Here is a 15,678-nt window from a genome sequence, read left to right on the forward strand (position 1 = left end):
ATGTTCTTAATAACTATATCACAGTTAATTGTTGCTATAGCAAACATAATTTCACTTACTCATAGCAAACTACCAAAAGCTTACCTAAAGTCCCACAGGTCCATTCCTATGGTCCCTACAAGTCTCTAAGAGGGAGAGTCAACCTTTATGTATTTTTATGAACTTTATCTTGAACAAATCAGTATAGAATGTATGGGCAGATCTAAAAAGTTAACCAATTAAGTTAATTAACAATAACAATAAAAGCACTTACGCCTGATTGATGTAATTTAAAGCCAGTTGTAGGACACGAGGAGAAACATAAATCTTTTGTCTGTAGTGATCTAATACCTTGAGTAGAACCTCTAGGATTCCACCAGAAAAAGCTTTTAGGTAGTATTCAGAAAATTCTCTATACTCTTTGGTTACACCACCTGGGCTACCATACCTGTAAAAATTCCAATATTAATAATCATGTAATGAAATTCTACTTTTTTATTTTGAAAATTAAATTTATGCTGAACCATATTGATTTCAGCACATTTTTATGATCCAACTGTTAAGCTGCTTGACAGATGTTTAAATATTTGTTAAGGATATTCTTTAATTTTAATAGAATTTTAGTTAACTTATGAAACAAAAAACATTTTCAGATTGCCAGCATCTAAAACTTAAAAAAATTATATAATGTCTGCAGAATATCATTCCACATAGTCATTTTTATTTAATCAACAGTTATGCTTTCTTATGAACAGCTTTCTCAGGACTCCCTTATATACAGGGAATATCTGAAAGAATAAACAACACACACTAAAAATACAACAATTAAGGCAACTTTTAAACCACCAATGAAAATACAAGATACACTCAGCTCTTTTAAAGATCCCTTTCCCTCCCTTGCTCACTCGCCCGGTGTATACCAGATCCATTGCACACACCAACCTACATAGGGGAAAACAGGGTGTACAATCCCTAAATGAAAATATGAACATAACACATAAATTCCTTCATTATGAAAAAGCAGGCCTTTCTAATTATGCATAGCTGCAGTTAAGATTTTCTTCTCTACTTATTTAAACTTCATAAATTATATCACAAGCAATTCCCCCTTACTATCATGTAATAGATTTTTTTCACTTAAATTATTCAGAAATAAAATGAATCAGCACAAAGAAGGTTAACAATAACAACTTTTGTTACTATTTTCAGATTAATATGTATATCTTTTCATGTGAAAAGAATTAGATGAATGTAACTAGTTTTAATTGTGATTAAAAAAAATACTATGTACATTCTCAGTTGCACAATCTCAGCTGTAGCATGTCAGTGAACCTAATGTAATCAAGAACAGAAGGATATATATCAACAATATTTGTTTGCAATCATAACTGTGTGATTTAACATCAGTTAAATTTAACATCTTTTCATTTACCAAAGGAAGAAGATGGTATTCTTTTAGGCCAAATTTCTGGAAGTCAGAAGCCATCCAAATCTCTCTCTTTTGCCATTGCTACAGACTAAATGCATTTTCCCATGACATTATGTAAACATTGATGGATAGCATCCACCATTTTGTATTCATATTAATAATAAATAGTATTAGTTATATATGCCACTGTGTGTTCTAGGGTCTTATGATTATTAAATGAATATTATCAGAGACCTCCAGGGGAGTTCACAGTTCAATGAAAAGTCATATGTTGCCCACACCAGCTGTTATACTTAAACTCATTCACACTAGATGCATTTACCACTTCAACAGGCAAACACTTATTCACACTTATCTGGTTACTGTTAAAGAAAAATCCTGCTCTCAAACTCAACTTCTACACATTACCCCTTGTCCTCTCCCCACCTTCCATATAATAAAAAAATTCCATCAATCAATATCCTAATAACACCCTTTCAGAAGTTTATAGGCTGCTATCATATCATTTCTCTTTCTTCTGTTTACCAGCTTTGTAAAAGGGAGGTCCTGTCCCAGTATCATAGTGTAGCAGAATGACTACACTATGATACTGTTGGACTTTACAAAGCCATTTGACAGAATACCACATGGAAAATTATTACATACGTTGGATCAAATGGAAATGAATATGAGGTAGGTGGTGGCTGATAGACAGACATCAGAGGATTGTGTATGGCGGAGTTCAATTAAGGTAAATAAGAGTGACTAGCACAATTCCCCAGAAGATTTCAGGAGGTATATTTAGTTGCTTGCTGATGATGCAAAACTGGGAAGGGCAACAGTTGATGTAGGTGATATAGTTGATGAATAGGTGATACAGATATCTTGAGGGTGATTTAAATAAACTGGCAGTGTGGGCAAAGAACAATGGTTGTCACTTTAATGTTGTAAAATGTAAAGTAATGCACATTGGGTTGAAAGGGTTACATACTTGGTATCATATTGATCGTACTAGATTACGGGAAATTGATGAGGTTAGGGATCTGGGGGTGGTGGTGGTGGATAGATCTGATTAGAGGACATATTGCAAGAGCTGGCAAAATAGCTCAGAGGATTACTTGGGTGTCGAAGAACACATTGACAAGTAAATATAGAAAAGTTATTATCCTTCTTTATGAGGATAATAACTTGAGGATTTGGCCACATGTTGATATTGTACAAGATCTGGTTACTGTTTCTAGGGCACTGGGAGGTGGTGGAGAGGATTCAGAGACAAGTGACCAAGATGCTAGGTCTGTGGAATGGTCCCTATGAGGATAAATTAAACGTGTGTGTGGACTGCAGAGTTTAGCTGACAAGCAGAGGAGAGGAGATGAGATACAATAGAAACTTATGTTAGTAAAAGGATTCTATACGATTGACACAAAAGAAATTTTTCAATACATGGGAAGTAGCGGAAACTTCACACTTGGAAGTTGTCTAAAAGTGTGTGGTTAGTAAGAGTGTGCAGACTAGGTTCTTTCCTTGGAGAGTGGTGAATGAGTGGAATGGATTGCCAGAGGTGGTTGTGAACACCCTGAACAGTCAATAAGTTTAAGATGTATGATAAGTATTGTGTTAATGGATAATGTGGGTTTCCTGCAATGAGTTTTTTTGACTCCATGGAATACCTATATAAATAATCATAATAATGATAAACCTTCTTTGTACTCTTTACACAACTTCTTTATCATCCTTGGAACCCAAGAGACAAATCTGCACATAGCAGTCTAAGTATGGTTGTATCAAGGCTATGTAAATAGGTAAAATGACTTCCTTATACAATGTTCATTTCAACATCGCAATTATCCTCTGAGTTGATGCAATTTTTGCAACATGATCTTTGAACTTCCTATCCACCATAACTTCAAGATCCCTAGTCTCATCAGTTTCTTCAAGAATAATCCCACCAATATAATATGGCACTGGAAATCTAATCATGACAAAGTGTGTCACGATCAGATTAGATTAACTTTACAATTAATAATACTGAATTGACCCATCATCATTTACAGATAGTAAATGATGATGTACATAATTTATCAGTATATAATTTAACATGTTTGGCAAGTTCTTCCCAATATCATTAATGTATAAACTGAACATCAATGAGCCAAGGACTGATCGATGGGGGTACAACCACTGGTCACTTATTTCACAGATTAACACTCAAGTTTCCTTTAAAAAGTAATTAACTACAAAGTTCAAGTAACTCGAGAATCAGCTTAAAAAAAAAAAAAAACAACAACTAGCAGTGAACCTATAAATCTTTCTTCTACTGTTTTGTATAATGCAAATTGTCATGATTATATGCAAGCTAATCCTGAAGTGGCTTAAACGGTTCTATGTTTGATCTCTAGAGCAAAGCTTAAAGACGATAAAATAGTAAAAAGAAAAAAACATTTATGAGTTGGAACCACATAAATAATAATAAAATTCAAAATCATCAGTAAATCTAAAGTGATTTAATGTGGTCAGTAAGAGTATTTTTATTATAATTTTATTATAATAATAAAAATAAATTACTTTTATGCGAGAATTGACTGGGTAAAAAATCTCAGTCATGAATACATGAAGTGCAAATTAAAGTTACCAAAACATAAATATCTATTTTTCTTACAATAAAGAGACTAAAAGGATCTAATTCTGTCTTGGTTTAATTATTATAAAAAAGGGCATTAATGTTGATAGCGATGTTTTCTCCCTGGTGCAAGATATCAGAGTGTACAAAGGATTTGAAATTGGAAGTGATCACCATTTGGTCTTGAGCAGGATAAAATTGAATTTCATATTGAAAAGAAGAACATATACATAAGTTTTAAAGTGAATAAAAGTTGAGCAGCTCTCAGATATGAACTATAGACTAAAACACACAAACATTATTCAAGAAAAAATGAGAGTTTGAGAACAGGAACAAAACTTTGGAGATTCAGTGGCAAGCCTTGAAGAAAACACTGATTGATTCAGCCAGAGAGGCATGTGGTGAGATTGTCTGCAAGGATAGAAAAATCAAAACTCCATGGTGGATGCAGGAAGTTAAACAGGAACAGGCAATGAAGAAAAAGAAGAAAGCATATCAAAAGTTCCTGGCAAATAAGTCAGTTTGTACTCTTACAGAATAAGAGACAAATGTAAGAAAGCTAAACAGTGTGTAAAACTAGCTAAACAAAAGCCATTGGAAGATTTTGGTAAGAACATAGAAAATAAATATCAAGAAGGTGGCAAGACAGTCTGGAGGTTGTTGAAGAAGCTCAGAAATGGAGGAAAGAGTGCTGTAAATGGAATCAGCTTAAAAAAAAGAAAGAAAGAAAGGTGACATCACAACTGGAGAAAAAGATATCTTGAAGTATGGAGTAATTACATTGAAAAATTGTTAAATGAACAAGCAGTGATAGCACTGTGGTAAAAAAAAACACTAAACAGACATACATTCAGGAATACATATCCATACTTGAAGTAGAAAAAGCCATCAAAGGCCAGAAATGCAGAAAGGCAGCAGGAGTAGATGATATTAAACCAGAATGCTCAAGTATGGAAGTATAAAAGTCATACAGTGGCTGCACTGCATAGTTCAAAAGGCCTGGACAGAGGGATGAATTCCAAATAATTAGCGTAGAGCTCTCATAGCACCATATATAAGAAGGGAAATAAAACTGAATGTGAGAATTACAAAGGTATTTCTCTACTGAGTGTTCCTGGTAAGATTTAGACAATTATATTTGAGAAATGGAAGAACTTGAAGAAGAACAAGCCGGATTCAGTAAAAATCGAGGCTGTCAGGATCAGATTTTCACTTTACAACAAATAGTTGAGAAATCATGGGAATATATCAAAGATCTGTGTTTATGTTTTGTAGATCTGGAAAAGGCATATGACAAGGTGCCAAGAGAAAGCTGTTTGAAATGCTACAGTTATATGGTGTTGATGGGGCATTATATCAAGCAATACTTAGTCTTTATTTGAGTTGTAAGTCAGCAGTTAGAATTGAAGGAATTACAGGAGGTGGTTTAATGTTAAATCTGGTGTCAGACAAGGAAGTACATTATGCCCTCTGTTATTCATTATCTATATGGATCACGTTATGAAGGAAAGTGGTATTAAACCTGATATCAAAATTGGAAATGTTAATCTCAGCTCTTTGCTTAATGCGCATGATGTTATACTTCTAAATAAATCTGCTACAAATCTACACGATTTCCTGACTAAATTGAATAACTGTTGTAATAGATATGGTAGATATGGTATGAAGGTCAGCAATAATAAGACAAAGACAATGAAAATAGGCAGAAGCATTGAAAATATGAACTGTATTGTGAATGGACAGCCAATAGAACAAGTGAAAATTTTCAGCTACTTGTGTACAATTTTTATTGAAAATGGTAAATTAAATATGGAAAAAGACAACAAAAATGGTATGGTAGGAAGTCAACTGAATAAATTTATACGGAATAAGAGAGAAATTAGTCTGTATTTGGTATTTGTATTTTGAAAACACTGACCAGGCATGCAGTCAGGAATACATATCCATACTTGAAGAAGAAAAAGCCATCAAAGGCTTGAAATGTGGAAAGGCGGCAGCAGCAGTAGATGATATTCAACTAGAAATGCTGAAGTATGGTGGTATAAAAGTCTTACAGTGGCTGCACTGCATAGTTCAGAATGCCTGTACAGAGGGACGAATTCCCAATGATTGGAGTAGAGTTCTCATAGTACCCATATATAAAAAGGTAAATAAAACTGAATGTGAGAATTATAGAGTTATATCCCTACTGAGTGTTCCTGGTAGGATCTATGCAAGTATACTTGAGAAACGGTTGAGAAGAATTGTGGAAGAAAAGCTTGGTGAAGAACAAGCTGGATTCAGGTCAAATAGAGGCAGTCAGGATCAGATCTTAACTTTACGACAAATAGTTGAGAAAGCATGGGACTATAACAGAAATCTGTATTTAAGTTTTGTCGTTCTGGAAAAGGCATATGACAAGGCGCCAAGAGAGAAGCTATTCAATATGCTACAGTTATATGGTGTCAATGGGGCATTACATCAAGCAATACTTAATCTGTATTTGAGTTGTAAGTCGGCAGTTAGAATTGAAGGAGGTACAGGAAGATGGTTTAATGTTAAATCTGGTGTCAGACAAGGATGTACATTATCCCCTCTGGTATTCATTATCTATATGGATCACATTATGAAGGAAAGCGGTATTAAACATCATATGAAAATTGGAGATGTTAATGTCAGCTCTTTGCTTTATGCAGACGATATTATGCTTCTAAATAAATCCGCTACAAGTCTGCAAGATTCTCTGACTAAATTGAATAACTGTTGTAATAGATATGATATGAAGGTCAGCAATAAAAAGACAAAGACGATGAATATAGGCAGAATCATTGAAAATTTCAACTGTGTTGTAAATGGAGAACCTGTGCAACAAGTAAAACATTTCAGCTACTTAGGCACAATTTTTAGTGAAGATGGTAAATTAAATATGGAAATAAACAACAGAATCAACAAAGCTGGTATGGTAGGAAGTCAATTGAATAAATTCATATGGAATAAGAGAGAAATTAGTCAGAACAATAAATTAGCTGTATACAAGAGAGTGTTCAAACCAGTTTTAACTTATGGATTTGAGAGCTGGGTCAGAAATAAAACACTTGACCAAAGACTAGAGACCGCAGATATGAGAGTCCTGAGAAAGATTAGAGGCGTGAACAGATGGCATCAATGGCAATATCATATTAAAAACGAGAATATTAGGAAAGAACTTGACATTGTCAGCATCCAGGAATGCGTTAGCAGAGCTAATCTCAGGTGGTATCGTCATTTAAACAGAATGGATGAGGAAAGATTAGCAAAACAAGTGTTCTCTGTCAAGTTGGCAGGAAAACGATCCAGAGGAAGACCAAGATATAGGTTTATTGATACGGTACAAAGTGCCTTAGATGATAGAAATATAAGATCTGGTAATGTTGGAGTCTTGACAAGTAACAGACTGATTTGGAGGAAAATTGTAGATAGGAAGTTAGTAATGATGTAAAGTTTTCATGTAGTACTATCATATCCTGTACACCTCTTGAGGGTACATGGCAGGAATTTGATGATGATGATAAATTAGTCAAAACATTAAATTAACTGTATACAAGACAGTGTTCAAACCAATTTTAACTTATGGATCTGAGTTTTGGGTTAGAAATAAAACACTTGACCAAAGACTAGAGACCGCAGATATGAGCCTCCTGAGAAAGATTAGGTGCATGAACAGATGACATCAATGTCAATATCATATTAAAAATGAGAATATTAGGAAAGAACTTGCCACTGTCAGCATCCAGGAATGAGTTAGCAGAGCTAATCTCAGGTGGTATGGTCTCTTAAACAGAATGGGAGAGGAAAGATTAGCAAAAGCAAGTGTTCTCTGCCAGGTTGGCAGGAAAAAGACCCAGAAGAAGACCAAGATATAGGTGGATTTAAAGTACAAAGTGCATTAGACGATAGAAATATAAGATCTGATACTGGTGGAGTCTTGACAAGTAACAGACTGATTTGGAAGAAAACTATAGATAGGAAGTTAGTAATGATATAAATTTTTCATTTAGTACTATCATATCCTGTAGACCCCTTGAGGGTACATTGCAGGAATTTGATGATGATGAAAGTATTAAATATCGATTTATATCTTGTAGCCAGATTCCAATCACCAGAGAACTTATGAGAATATAATCTTTGGCATGCACATACACATTTAAAATTCATATATGCATCTACCAAGAGTTCAGTTGTTTATAAACATAAGTTTCTGATAATAAATTTAGTTTAATCCTTTATCCAAGTGTGAGCAAACAAAGTTTGCGCCTGAAAGTATCTTCAGGACTGGGTTAAGATGGTACAACACCAGGACAACTCGTTGCAAAGGTGGAGCAAGCTACCAACACTCCTATCTCAGTATCTCCTATAATGCAAAACACATCTCCTTGCGGATATGTCTAATGTTAAGCATTAAGGGAAGGGCCACTACCCAGACTAGTTTCGACCTTTATTGAGGTCTCTTCAGTGGGAGCCAGGCCCAAGTGGAGATATCAGGCAGAAGCATTAGTAGGTCATCTCTACCTATAGGAATTGCCAATTGGTGTGCCACCCTTTTTTTAATAATTTACTCTGGATTTAGAGAAAGATGTTAAAAGTTTATTTTCCACTTGGTTAGAGTATAATAAATTTAGTTTAATCCTTTATCCAAGTGTGAGCAAACAAAGTTTGCGCCTGAAAGTATCTTCAGGACTGGGTTAAGATGGTACAACACCAGGGCAACTCGTTGCAAAGGTGGAGCAAGCTACCAACACTCGGATAAAGGATTAAACTAAATTTATTATACTCTAACCAAGTGGAAAATAAACTTTTAACATCTTTCTCTAAATCCAGAGTAAATTATTAAAAAAAGGGTGGCACACCAATTGGCAATTCCTATAGGTAGAGATGACCTACTAATGCTTCTGCCTGATATCTCCACTTGGGCCTGGCTCCCACTGAAGAGACCTCAATAAAGGTCGAAACTAGTCTGAGTAGTGGCCCTTCCCTTAATGCTTAACATTAGACATATCCGCAAGGAGATGTGTTTTGCATTATAGGAGATATAGGAGATACTGAGATAGGAGTGTTGGTAGCTTGCTCCACCTTTGCAACGAGTTGCCCTGGTGTTGTACCATCTTAACCCAGTCCTGAAGATACTTTCAGGCGCAAACTTTGTTTGCTCACACTTGGATAAAGGATTAAACTAAATTTATTATACTCTAACCAAGTGGAAAATAAACTTTTAACATCTTTCTCTAAATCCAGAGTAAATTATTAAAAAAAAGGGTGGCACACCAATTGGCAATTCCTATAGGTAGAGATGACCTACTAATGCTTCTGCCTGATATCTCCACTTGGGCCTGGCTCCCACTGAAGAGACCTCAATAAAGGTCGAAACTAGTCTGGGTAGTGGCCCTTCCCTTAATGCTTAACATTAGACATATCCGCAAGGAGATGTGTTTTGCATTATAGGAGATACTGAGACAGGAGGTTGGTAGCTTGCTCCACCTTTGCAACGAGTTGCCCTGGTGTTGTACCATCTTAACCCAGTCCTGAAGATACTTTCAGGTGCAAACTTTGTTTGCTCACACTTGGATAAAGGATTAAACTAAATTTATTATACTCTAACCAAGTGGAAAATAAACTTTTAACATATTTCTCTAAATCCAGAGTAAATTATTAAAAAAAGGGTGGCACACCAATTGGCAATTCCTATAGGTAGAGATGACCTACTAATGCTTCTGCCTGATATCTCCACTTGAGCCTGGCTCCCACTGAAGAGACCTCAATAAAGGTCGAAACTAGTCTGGGTAGTGGCCCTTCCCTTAATGCTTAACATTAGACATATCCGCAAGGAGATGTGTTTTGCATTATAGGAGATACTGAGATAGGAGTGTTGGTAGCTTGCTCCACCTTTGCAACGAGTTGCCCTGGTGTTGTACCATCTTAACCCAGTCCTGAAGATACTTTCAGGCGCAAACTTTGTTTGCTCACACTTGGATAAAGGATTAAACTAAATTTATTATACTCTAACCAAGTGGAAAATAAACTTTTAACATAAGTTTCTGATATGGGTCTGCTATAGTTCAACAAAGGATTCTTTCCCTCTTAAGGTTCCTGTCTGGTCTCTGATGAGAACCAACAGTTTGAAACAGCTGTTAGACTAATAAAGCACTAATAAAAGGCAAATATATGGTTCCTGTCAGAGTTTATGTCTCTTAAGTAGTGCTAACCAAGGCAACTCTAAAGCCAAAGGTTATAATCTCATAAGCTTTCTGGTCAAATGGAATCTGGCTATATAATATAAATGGATATTTAATATCTTTTTTATATTGTATCTACATTTCTTGTTTTCTAGCATTATGTGTACTCACATACTATTTGGACCAGATGGAAATATCCAGCAATTTTTGTTTCGGTATTATACTGGACATACATGAGATAGTTGAAAAACTAACGGAAGGAGCAAAAATATTAAAAGATTTATACCTTCCATACCTTTCAAAAATCCGAGTTAGTATATGAAGGGCCCATTTTTTACATTTCCACCATGCAAGATCAGGTCGCTCCTCTTCATCTATCTGGTTTGTTGCCTACATATACAGAAAAAAAATTATATAACAGGCATGGCAATAAAAATATTAAAAACAAAAAGTGTTTTCACTTTTTGTTTTTAATTTTTGCTTTTCAACATAAATATCAGTGCCAATACTTGGCACTGATATTTATGTCAACCTACACCTTCAGCCCAGCATATTTCTACAAATGGAATTCTAAGAAGAAAAAAAAAAGATTTTTTTAATAATTAGCAATACTGCATAGTTTATTAGCTTTAGCTTATAAGATAGTTTGAACTGCACATGCAGTGTTTAAGTTGTACATATTAAAGGATTTTTTTTTTATTAGTCACAGCATTATTATTATTATTATGTGACACCTCCAAAGAGTCTTAGAACTCAGTGAACAAGGGCACTCTACTCCAACTATACACATCTCTTCTACTATTTAATCCTTCAACTACACAACTACCATCAACATACAATGTAATTTACTACCCACCACCATTAACAACAACGGTATTTCTGTAAACTGCATGTGTTTTCGCATGGTTGATTTGCCTATATGCAGGATGAAAAAACTCAAGTACCCAGGAAGGAAAACCTCTGTACGAGATCAGCTAACACACCTTCAACTGAAAAAGCTTACATAAAAGATTCTTTTTGTCATGACAAGAACTGAACTCAGTTCTTTTCCAACTGAAGGGCACAATATCCCATTGTTCTTCCAATTGCACTATGTTACACTTTGCCACCTAATGGTACCAAAGTACCATTAGGTTGCCATTGTCCTGTTACACTTTGGTGTAACAGGACAATGGCAACCAAGATCTTTCTGTTAGGGGAATTAATACAAGGAATGTTGTTAATGCATTGCATACATGCATACAATCATTAACAAATGTGAGAGAGACATTTAACTCACATTAACAAATGTGAGTTAAATTCAAATGTTCAAAAGCAAAACAGAAGCATGTGCAAAAATGAAAGTGTCACAAAAAATGAAGAGAGTAAGTTAGAAGAAAGAAAACAAGATGAAAGATGATGAGAATAGTGGAGTAGTTTTGGGTATGAAACCATTTCCTAGTGGGAAGATTAAAGATGATGACACGGTTAGAATGCAAAGAGGGAAAATGAAAGAGCTAATAGTTTTTTTCAAGTATAAACAATTTAGAAGGCAAAATATGAAAGCAGCAAAAATGAAGAGTACATGACTAAGGTTTGTACTTCTACCACCAAGGTATGAAAGCAGTGAGATGAGAAGGGCTTTGCAAATGGGTCAGTGCATAGGCTGAAAAGGAGAAAATGTGAATTTTTTAGATTTAGAGTATGAAACTTAAATGAATACAATTCATCTTTAAGAATATTATAAATTGATGAAAAATGGAGGAATGTTATAAAGCTGTTAGGGAAAGAGAGGAAAGGCTTAGAGAGATATATACCAATTCTGTAACTATAAATATATACATCTTTTGGGATGTGATTCTGATACAATTCATTTAGAACATAATAGTCAAAAGGGAGTTATAATGTGTGTACACATTTGATGTAACCCTATTAGATACACCAATTGGTGTTAACAGATCTTTGTGTTCACATACAAAAATTCTGGTCTTGCCAGTCACTGTCAGTGCATATATATATATGCAAGGAGATAAATAAATAAAAAATAAAATAAAATAAAAAAATAATAGCAGTTGAAACCTAACTGCATGTGACAAAGTATGATATTAACTGCAGGAAGATAACTCCATCTATAAGAATTCAAAGAAATTTTAAAAATAATAAATCACCAGACAGAGAAATGAGGAGTATTGCTTAAGATGACTTCCCAAAATTGGAAAGTCATCCAAAGAAAGAACAATTCTGTTTGTCCAGTTCAGACATGTGCAAGGGGATATCTGCTTAATTAAGCAAGACACTGCGATCTGCAAATTTTGTCCAACAGTTTCACACATACTATGCAAGTGAGTATACAAAAAAGAATCAGATAGCACATGCTTTTTATGTCTATAAACAAATGCTAGGAGTGTCAGAAACAAAGGGGTAACATTTACTGCCTTGATGAATGCATCGGGACCTCAGATTGAGAGAATACAGTATTTTTAGGAAGAATAGACAGGATATGTGAGAATGTGTGTGTGTGTGTGTGTGTGTGTGTGTGTGTGTGTGTGTGTGTGTGTGTGTGTGTGTGTGTGTGTGTGTGTGTGTGTGAGAGAGAGGGAAGGGGGGGGCTAATGATACTAGAGGATTTGAATCTAGTTAGTGCAGAAATCTGACTGCAATAATAGCAACAGTTTTCCAAATGGCAGTGAGTTTAAGCCATCTGGCATGAGGACCCATTCTTAGAAGGATTATTTCAGTTATTTGATTGGAGAGCAGGTACTGAATTGGGAGAAAGAAAACAGTATTAAAAAAAAAATCCTGGAGGTCTTCCCAATCAGTACCGTTATAATGCAAAGAACACAAAAATAGCTAAAAAAAAGGTTGATCTATTGCAAACTCACTGAGGAAGATGGTCTCTGTGTTGGGGTAGATTGTATGAATGAAATCAACCTTCTGCAATAAATAATCAAAGAAATCAGTATGATCAGCAGAATTAGGGGAGAATCAAAGGCATCAGATGAAAATAACAAAGTGAGGCAAGGAAATTTTGAAATAAAGCCAGATCATATGAAGGGGATTTGAGGGTTAGTAATCTCTTGACAAGAAATGTATAGAAGAAATAGATCATGCACAACAATCCAGATCTAACAAGCAATAGGGGTGAAAGACTTGTGGATATGACTCCCAAGGAATCTTCCATTAATTCAAACCAAGCATGGCCTCAAGGTCTCAATCATATCTTCTCTTTTCCTCCTAGTCACCAACCATCTACATTTCCTCAAATGCTCTTCATAATCAACACTCCAGAGTCCTGATATCAGTTTGGTTATTCGTCTCTGAACCTTCTGTAGTGTTTCCACATCACAATGAAAACTAGGTGACCAAATCTGAGCACAATAGTCCATACGTGGTCTGACCAATGCCTTATATAGATGCACCACCACCACCTCTTTATCCCTATATGATGATGTGCCTTTTATCATAGCAGCAGTATGACGTGCAGTGTTTGCAACATCTGTGATGCGCCCTGGGAACTTTACTCAATTGTCTACCATCACTCCATCCTGAATCTCATCTACTTCCTGAAGTATAGCTCCACAAATACAGTACGTAGCCTTATATCTCTGTATCCCAAAGTGTAACACCACCTTGCATATATTAATATTAAAATTGCAACCCCCACTCATTTGTCCAAGCTAAAAGTCTATTCAAATTTTCCTGCAGAGAATTAACATCAGCACTGCTCCTGATAATTCTAGATAATATGGTTCCTCCTAGCATGTAGAACTTGCTGTTGTGGCTAAGCGAGTGTGGTATTAACCTCATATCCTCTTTTAATCGATGTTTTTTCTAAACTGATAATATACAGTTAATTTTAGTACAGTACTAAATATTTGTTTGTTTCGATAAAGTTAAGTACTGTGTCTTATTCTGCTTTATTCTCGATTGCTGAATTAAAATGTTACTAGCTCTTGAATAGCATTGGGTGCAGTAAAAAAAAAAGGATCCACTTTAAAAATTAATAATTATACATTTCTGCTTAAAAAAATTCAGAGCACAAGCATGAGTTCTGCACTGGTGTGCTTTTGCAACAGTTCATTTTATGAGAATCAGTATGTATAAAGTGAAGTCGACACACATAAGCCAATTTATTTATTAATTAATAAAAACCAACTTTATATTTAATGTCATTTTCTTCAGGGAGAAAATTCTCTTCTTCCTGAAAAGAGTTAAAGGTTCTTTCATAATTCCCTTTCCAATTTGTTATGTACAGAACCTTCTGTGAAGTAGCAACTTGAAACAAATTAGAACACCTCCTGTGGTTTGCTCAGTTATCACTGTAACACACCACATGAAAAAGTGCAGTGTGTTTGGACACAGAAAGACACACTTTCTCAGTCATCAATAACTAGTACAATTCTTGGAAGACAGACTGTTACATTGCTAAACAGCCAGGTCAATCAACATCGATGGAAAATTTTTCTCTAATACATCAGAAAATTGCCTGCCCACAGTTTGAAGAAAGTTGGGAATGTCACAATAACTACACTGCTTGCAAAGAATTCAACAGACACCATAGTGTGAGGAAAACAGCTGTAATAAGATGTAGGACCTCCTTTCTCTGCAATGACTGCAGGAATCCTACGGGGCAAGTGTACAATTGGAATTTTTGACCATTCTTTTTGTAGGCATTTAATGAAGTCCTGGACTGTTGTGGGCCAGACTTGCTCCAGTTCATTCCACAGACGTTCAATAGGGTTGAGATTAGGGCTCAGTGGAGGCCAGTCATGTCCACAAACCAAGTAGTTATAGCAGCAGTCTTATGATGTGGTGCATTGTCTTGCTGAAAGAGACTGGTCAGTTCCGTAGAAACATCGCAAAGTAACAACACCACAAAAATGCCACATTGCATTGTTTGGAATGTTCATATACCTCTCAAAGTTGAATGTTTGTGGTACCACAAACAGAGGTATGAGGCCAAACCAGAAAAAACAGGATACCATCACAGCGTCACCTCCAAATTTCATAAGTGGGATTATGTTATGCACTCTAGTAAGAGATGTTCACAGGGCATCCGCCACACCTGTCCATCTGCTCAGCAGATAGTGTAATGTGATTTGTCACTCCATAACCCAGCTTTCCAAGCTTCCACATCCCATTGTACATGCTCTTTGCACCACTGAAGATGCTTCATGTTGGTTTGGATGATGTGGGGATTTGTGGTCTTACCATTGAAACCCATGTTGTGAGCCTTGGTTCTGAAATTTTTTACATATTATCCTTTGTAGCCCCCTCTAAAGTCATGTTTGGTGAGTGTGGTTAGTCATCTACTGCAGGTAGCACTTGCAGTTGACTCCCTGCACTTCTGTCTCAGTACAGTATCACTGAATGACCTAGGATGACCCAATTGGTGAACAGTTTGCCAAACTGACAAGCCTGCAACATGACATTCTATCACAACACCTCTTTTTCCATTAGTTCCTTTCTCACAGCCATTTCACCTGGACACAGTTGCACTGTCT

General features: G+C 35.6%; 1 protein-coding gene across 3 annotated transcripts in view; it reads right to left on the minus strand.

The window, feature by feature from the left end:
- msk (importin-7 msk) overlaps positions 1 to 15,678 on the minus strand; it is a 321,082-nt gene that overhangs the window by 207,359 nt on the left and 98,045 nt on the right. For 2 of the 3 annotated variants that reach the window (XM_090394389.1, XM_090394391.1), the window contains exons 5-6: positions 10,482 to 10,585; positions 254 to 427 (exon numbers count right to left, since the gene is read on the minus strand). In XM_090394389.1, the coding sequence (XP_090250515.1) occupies positions 254 to 427; positions 10,482 to 10,585 (278 nt within the window). The remainder of the gene's footprint in view (positions 1 to 253; positions 428 to 10,481; positions 10,586 to 15,678) is intronic. The other variant, XM_090394390.1, reaches the window with a different exon arrangement.

Source organism: Typopeltis vanoorti, chromosome 6, assembly GCF_054136105.1.
Source record: "Typopeltis vanoorti isolate ZY-2024b chromosome 6, IOZ_Tvanoo_1.0, whole genome shotgun sequence".
NCBI lineage: Eukaryota > Metazoa > Arthropoda > Arachnida > Uropygi > Thelyphonidae > Typopeltis > Typopeltis vanoorti.